The sequence below is a fragment of the Myotis lucifugus genome, unplaced genomic scaffold (assembly GCF_000147115.1).
Source record: "Myotis lucifugus unplaced genomic scaffold, Myoluc2.0 scaffold_115, whole genome shotgun sequence".
Lineage (NCBI taxonomy): Eukaryota > Metazoa > Chordata > Mammalia > Chiroptera > Vespertilionidae > Myotis > Myotis lucifugus.
In genome coordinates, this window is record NW_005871163.1 from 2,830,486 (window position 1) to 2,838,301 (window position 7,816).

At 42.6% G+C, this 7,816-nt stretch overlaps 1 protein-coding gene across 2 annotated transcripts in view; it reads left to right on the forward strand.

Annotated features, from left to right (window-relative positions):
- The window catches only part of HERC1 (HECT and RLD domain containing E3 ubiquitin protein ligase family member 1), a 177,983-nt gene that overhangs the window by 50,443 nt on the left and 119,724 nt on the right, over positions 1 to 7,816 (forward strand). For both annotated transcript variants that reach the window (XM_023757829.1, XM_023757830.1), the window contains exons 9-12: positions 4,093 to 4,237; positions 4,333 to 4,504; positions 6,322 to 6,456; positions 7,042 to 7,207. In XM_023757829.1, coding sequence (XP_023613597.1) covers positions 4,093 to 4,237; positions 4,333 to 4,504; positions 6,322 to 6,456; positions 7,042 to 7,207 — 618 coding nt within the window. The remainder of the gene's footprint in view (positions 1 to 4,092; positions 4,238 to 4,332; positions 4,505 to 6,321; positions 6,457 to 7,041; positions 7,208 to 7,816) is intronic.

Below are 7,816 nucleotides of genomic sequence, written 5' to 3' on the forward strand. Positions count from 1 at the left end.
CCCCCCCCCCCCCACGGGGCCCTGCTCTGTGTTGCCGACAGGGTAGAGCCATAACCTCTCCATTCGGCCATGCATATAGCAGGTCTTGGACCTCCAACGCTCCCCCTCCACCCACGGGCCCTGCCCTGTGTGTGACAGGGTAGAGCCATAACCTCCCCATTGGCCCTGCCCTGAGTGTGACAGGGTGCAGCGCCCCAACCCCTTGATCCGCCCTGCTCTGTGTGTGACAGGGGGCGGTGCCCCAACTCCCCTATCGGCCCTACTCTGTGAGTGACAGGGGGGAGCTCCTCAACCCCCTGATCGGCCCTGCTCTGTGTGTGACAGGGGGGAGCTCCCCAACCCCCTGATCGACCCTGCTCTGTGTGTGACAGGGTACGGAACCCCAATCCCTCTGATGGGCCCTGCTCTGTGAGTGACAGGGGGCAGCACCCCAACCCCCTGATCGGCCCTGCTCTGTGCGTGACAGGGGGTGGCGCCACAACCTCCCCATCGACCCTGCCTTGAGTGTGACAGGGGGCGGTGCCCCAACCCCCCCAATCAGCCCTACCCTGAGCGTGACTGAGGGTGGCATCGCAACCTCTTGATCCGCCCTGCTCTGTGCATGACGGGGCAGCGCCCCAACTCCCCAATTGGCCCTGCTCTGAGCCTGACCAGGGGCTGCACTTAGGGATTGGTCGTGCCCTCTGCCACCCGGGAGCAGGCCTAAGCCAGCAGGTGGTTATCTCCCGAGGGGTCCCAGACTGTGAGAGGGCACAGGCCAGGCTGAGGGACCCCCCCTTCCGCTCCGAGTGCACAAATTTTTGTGCACTGGGCCTCTAGTTTACACTAATAAAAGAGAAAGGTGCAAATTGACCATACCTTCGTGATGCCCACCAGCCAATCAGGAGTGAGCATGCAAATTAACCTCATCGCCGCTGTGGAGACTGACAGCAGAGAGGAAGCAGCTCCCAGCACAGCACGGCCTGCTTGGCCGTCGCTGCGGCGACCCAGGAGCAGGCAAGCATGGCCCGCAGGCAGCTCTTAGCACAGCCCGTGGCGACCCAGGGGCAGGGAAGCGCAGCCTGCGGGCAGCAGCCAGGACAGCCTGCTTGGCCGTCGCTGCAGTGTGGAGCAGGCAGGCCCCGCAGAGTGCAGGGAACCACGAGGAGCGGGCCTAAGCCATCAGTAGGACATCCCCTGAGGGCTCCTGGATTGGAGAGGGTGCAGGTCAGGCCGAGGGAAACACACACACACACACCCGTGCACTATAATTTCATGCACTGGGCCCCTAGTGAGTACATAAATAAGTGGAGCAACAGATCTATGTTTCTTTCTCTCTCTCTCTCTCTCTCTCTCTCTCTCTTTCTCTCTCTCTCTCTCTCTCTCTCCCCTCCCCTCTCCCTCCCCTTCTTCCCCTCTCCCCTCTCTTCTTCTCTCTTCTACCCTCCTCTCCCTCTTTTTCTCTAAAAAAATCAATCAATAAATTTTAAAAAATGAACCTCAAACTATCACCTTGTACTTCACTACATTAGTTATCCTATCTAATACAGAAGGAATATGCTAATTGACCCTCACGCTGTTGCAAAGATGGTGGCACCCACAGCCAATAAGGAGGGAATATGCTAATTGACTGCCACTCCACAAAAAGATGATGGTGCCCACAGCCACAAGATGGCGGTGCCCAGTCCCCTCAGCCCCCAGCCGCCCAGGGCTGGCCCGAGGTGTAGGCAAACCTTGGATGGCGGCTGCCCAGCCTCCCAGGGCCAGCTCGAGGCGCAGGCAAGCCTCGGATGGCGGCTGCCCGAGGCTCAGGTAACCAGGGCCGGCTGAGGCTTGTGCTGCTGGCAGTGGCAGCAGCAGAGGTGTGATGGGGGTGTCGCCTTCCTCTGATCACCGGGTCACCTCCCGCCCCGAGGGCTCCCAGACTGTGAGAGGGGGCAGGCTGGGCTGAGGGACACCCCCCCTCCAGAGCATGAATTTTCATGCACCGGGCCTCTAGTTTGTTATAATGCTGGTTGCTACCTTAAAACTTAAAACTTCTCTTTTACATCTTTCTCACTGAGAGTTTTGTGCTAAGAATCAATGAATTGAAGCCAGAAGATGCTCATTTATTTGTTGTATAACCACAGGCAAATCACCGACCTCCCTTGAGTATCAATGCTTCTTTGCAAGAGAGGGGTGATAATTTCTGCTTTGCTTACAAATGATCATAACAATTATTTGAATGGAAAGTTTCTATAAACCAAGAAGTACTGTTTAACTACTAGTTGCTAATCCTCCTATATAATAAAAGCCTAATATGCTAAGTGTCTGGTTGTCCGGTCGTCCGTTCAACTAATCAAAGTGTAATATGCTGATATGCTAAGGCCGCTCAACCACTTGCTCTGATGTGCACTGACTACCAGGAGTCAGACGCTCCAACCGGTAGGTTAGCTTGCTGCTGGGGTCTGGCCGATCAGGATGGAGCAAGATGGGCCGGACATGACCTGGAGCCCTTCTGTGGTCCATCCCTGGCTGGCCAACCTCCCGCATCCCTCCCCGGCCCTGATCGTGCACTGGTGGGGTCCCTCGGCCTGGCCTGCACCCTCTTGCAATCTGGGACCCCTCATGGGATGTCAGAGAGCCAGTTTTGGCCTGATCCCACAGGCCAGGCCGAGGGACCCCACTGGTGCACGAATTTGTGCCCCGGGCCTCTAGTAATATAATAATAGTAATAAATTCAGTACATTAAATTCCAAAGAAAAGTGTAAATTATTTGCACTATGAGTACACTAAGTTATGTGAAGTCAAATACATAAACTGAGAAAAAAATAAAGTGAGAGAGATACTTTTGAATGGTAAGGGTAGTTCTGTTTACCATTATACTACTTGCTGAGTATGAAATGAATATCTACTTTTTCCTTGGTTCATCTCAGTCCCTTAGGCCTCTTCAGTGCTAACTCACCACCATATTAAGTGTGATTCTTGTGTTGAAAAATACAGTATGTATGCAAGCCAAGTAGTTCTTCATCTTGTGCTCAAGCAAAGGAATACTGCAGTAGCAAAACTTAGCTATGTGAGTCTTTTTTTTGGGGGGGTGGGGGTGAGGGGCAGGCAGAGGCACGGGCTGTGCTCCTGAGAGGGAGAGCACGAGCTGTGTGGGTCTTAATGAGTGACAGTATTATATTGTATTTGAATGATTTAGGAGATTTTCAATGACATTGGCTATATATTTTATCAATTTATTTATCTTTAGTTCCTAACCCCTCCTAACATAAGCCTTTCTTGTACTGGAATTATGTGGCATTCTATACTTAAATAAGTTTCCTGGCAACTGATACAAGTATTTGCTCTTCATTTTTTTGTTGAAGAGGTTTAACCTCTCAGTAGTCTTTCCTGAAATAATTGCAAGACAAAATAATTCCCAAACTTGATGGCACAAATATAAGAGTCTATAAGACCCATTGAAAGAAAAAAAGTTGTTCAGTTTGCTGATTATTTTGATTTTGGGTTGCCAAATTGGCAGTCGTTTATTCTTTTATATTCCATATTTTTCACCTCATATTTCCCTCAAACATCTTTAATCAGTATTAGTAAAAAATAAAGATGTTTGTTTCACATGGTCCTCTTTCTAAGTGGTAATTAAAATTGTTATCACAATGAGGTAAGGTATTTTTCAACTAAATCATAAATGGCAGTTTTGTGATTTATAGAAATTTTTTTTATATGATCACACCTTGGTCTAGTCAACACAATAATATTTGTTGGGACTTTCAATGTAAGAAACATGTAAAGGAGAAGTTTTAAGATAGCAACAGTATTTCTAAGCTACTAAGCTTGGGCAAATATAACACAATGCAAGCCAATAAGTAGCTTTGGCAGTATCTCTCAGAAGATCATTCTATATGTTTTTTTATGACCAATTATTTTTCTTTCAGCTCAGGTTTTTGTCTGCCTGTATAATGAACTTTTAAAAACAGCAAAATAAATTACTATAAGCATCTTTAAAAGAACCAAAACAATAAATACTATTTTTAACAATAAAGTTATTATTTAGTATTAAACCACACTGTTCTTTATGATATTTATTCCTAATTTCTCAGGTTATGTGTAGTGTATTTCTATTTGTTTCAGGTCTATGCTTGGGGCTGTGGAGCTTGTCTAGGTTGTGGTTCTTCAGAAGCTACAGCTTTGAGACCCAAGCTTATTGAAGAACTGGCTGCCACCAGAATAGTTGATATTTCTATTGGAGACAGTCATTGTTTGGCTCTTTCTCATGGTAAAGTCATTTGTTTTTAAGAAATAGTATTAACTATCAACTTCCACGAATACATTACATTTAAATTGGGCTTTTCTTTTGTTCTTTGTTTTTAGATAATGAAGTTTATGCCTGGGGCAATAACTCAATGGGGCAGTGTGGACAAGGAAATTCCACAGGTCCTATTACTAAACCAAAGAAAGTGAGTGGCTTAGATGGCATAGCTATTCAGCAGATCTCTGCTGGAACATCACATAGTCTGGCATGGACTGCTCTTCCTAGAGACAGGTAAGAGTGGCCACATTTAAAAAATTTTGTGTTTTAATAACAGTAGAAGCACTAGTAAAATTAGAAATAATTGTGCTTTGTTTATAAAATACCCTTCTGAACATTTTTAGTATTGTTTTTTTATTATCATAAGTTGACATTAGATTTCTTTCCATTTGAATATTGGGGTTAGATATGTTTTATAAGCATAACTTATATGTTTTATAAGTTATCCCCTGTATTTAAGATATTTTCTTAATTTGTCTTCTAAACATTTTGAATTCCTTCTGTGTCCAGATAATGATTTTTTTAAAAAAATGTTTTATTTCAGAGAGAGGAAGGGAGAGAAATAGAAACATCAGTGATGAGAGAGAATCACTGATTGACTGCCTCCTGCACACCCCCTACTGGGGATAGAGCCCACAACCTGGGCATGTGCCCTGACCTGTTAGTGAACTGTGACCTCCTGGTTCATGGGTCGATGCTCAACCATTGAGTCACACTGGCCGGGCCCAGATAATTATTTTAAAATTAAATGTGTAAATATCAACAGGAAATTATATTAAAATAATCAAAACCAGAAGTAGGCTTAATTGATTTAAATAATTAATTAGCCTCTGTACCCTTTATCTGGTTGGTTTTTTGCCAGACTTTTAAATAAAATAAGTTACTTTTTGCAGAAATTTAGCTTTTTCGTGAAGTGATAATAAACATAGATCTGGTTAATTGGGTTGGTGACTTTTAGCCAATATTAGGAGATTGAATTTTAAGGAATTTGAGGGTTCTTTCAGATATTTTTAGATGCATGTGGGCTAATTTACAACCTAGAATGTATGTTGACCCTTGAACAACATGGCTTTGAACTATGCTGGTCCACTTATACATACACAGATTTTTTCCCAATAAATATACAGCCAGTCCTCCATATCTGTGCATTTTGCATCCACGAATTCAGTCAATTGCGGATTGAAAACAGTAGTTTTCAATCTGTGGCTGGGAATCTGTGGAAGTTGGCCCAACTGTATGCATTTTTCTCTGCCATTTTATATAGGGGACATGAGTACCTGCGGATTTTGGTATTCACAAGGGGCGGGGAGGCGGCGGGTGTGTCCTACAACCAATCCTGTGCAGATACTGAGGGACAACTACAGTTAAGTTTTTGGGGATTCAAAAGTTCTACATGGATTTTTTACTGCACTTGGGTAGAGTCAGCACCTGTAACCCCTGCATTGTTCAATGGTCAACTGTATTTGCATTCTAGACCTTTGATTCAGGTGGGGTTTTTTATGACATTGTAACCAATTAACTACATTTATACCCTCTAAAACAAAAGCCCAGAAGTATAATAAGTTGAATATAAATAATTTATATTAGTATTAACTCTGCAACTTCCCATTTTATATGTAGGTAGTTTGTTTCCAAGATCTTGAAAATCTTCACAAGAGTTTTTAGGAGTTTTTCTTTTAATAGATGTCAGTATTTCACTGTATAGAGTCAGGCTATGTTTCTTAAAATGAAATATACATTTTATAGACCCTTAGAAGGGGTTATAGTAGATCATGTGTCTCAGCCTTCTGCCTTCAGGTGAGTGAATATCCAAACCTTACAAAACAGATGGTGGTTATATATTTTCTTCTTGAAGAACTCTAGGGATGGCCAATTCTTGGTTTTCCTCAGTTGCTAAAATGAAGGGTTTTATCACCTTTATAATCAAGAAAGTTTTCTGTGTATCTTGTTGAAACTTTCAGCTTTAGTAATGGTTTAGATTTTGTTTTTGATCATGTGTAAAAATTTTATGTTAAGGCGGTTCCATGATTTTTCTTAATGCTTTTTTCTAGACAAGTTGTTGCATGGCACCGACCTTATTGTGTAGATCTTGAAGAGAGTACCTTCTCACACCTGCGTTCTTTTCTTGAGAGATACTGTGATAAAATAAACAGTGAGATTCCCCCACTCCCTTTCCCTTCATCAAGGTATGTTCTATATATGTGTATTTGTGTGTGCGCACATGCATGTCTATTAATTACTCATTTCAAGTTTTGACTTATTTTTTTTTTATTTTTGGAATGCTGGATGAATTTATTTTTTTAATTCTTTATTGTTTAAAGTAGTGGTTGCCAACCTTTAGGACCTCATGGACCGCTAGTGGTCTGCGGACCACCGGTTGGCGACGCTGCTTCTAAGGTTTCCTTAAACCAGCGGTCGCCAGCCTTTTGGACCTCACGGACTACCGGTTGGCGACTGCTGGTTTAAAGTATTACATAGGTCTCCTTTTCCCCCCATTGACCTCTCCCCAGAGTTTTGACTTACTATTCTTTCTTGTTTGATTTTCCTCTCAATTATATGAAATTCTTTACAATCTAAAAAAGAGCTAAACTTTAGATACTTGTTGACAATAATCTTTTAGGAGAGTTACCCATAATTTCATGAATCATGTTTTAAGAATTACTGTTGGTCATAATTTCACAAAATTTTTAAAGAGAAAAAAATGTTACTGAAACTGGAAAGCACGTGCTCTTTTATGTTCCAAAAGTTCACTGCAGTTTATTTGGTTTCAGGGAACACCATAGTTTCCTCAAGCTGTGCCTGAAGCTGCTATCAAATCACCTTGCTCTTGCACTTGCGGGAGGGGTAGCTACCAGCATTCTTGGGAGACAGGCAGGTCCACTTCGAAATTTGCTCTTCAGACTAATGGACTCAACTGTCCCAGATGAAATCCAAGAGGTAAGAGTATAGGACTCATGAATCTGTATCTGAAGGCACATTTTTCTCTGAGGTTGTAGCTTATAAATTCAACTATATCTTAGAAAACTTCAGTTGGATGTTCTTTCCCCTACTCCTATTTTCTTGGGAGAACAAATGTTTTTGGTCAATCTGTCCTTTAAAATAGAGCTCAAATGTCATTTCTGAGAAACCCTTTCAGTCCCTGCTATCCTGCCAGGTTAGGTTTCTCTTATATGTGTTCTCATTGTAAGGCATTGTATTGAAGTTGTCTATTTATAAACATGCCTGTTTTTGAACACCAGAAAATGAATTTATGAGGGCAATGACCTAGTTTATTTTTTATTATGGTAAAATACATATAATATAACATTTACCATCTTAACTATTTTTTAAGTGTACAGTTCAGTGGTATTAAATACATTCATAATGTTGTACAGCTATTACCACCATCCATCTCCATAACTTTTCATTTTATAAAATTGAAATTCTATATCCATGTTTAATAACTTCCCATTTTCCCTCCCTCCAGCTCCTGGCAATTACCATTCTACTTTTTGTCTCTATGACTTGGATATGCTAGGTGTGTCATATAAGTGGAATCATATACTG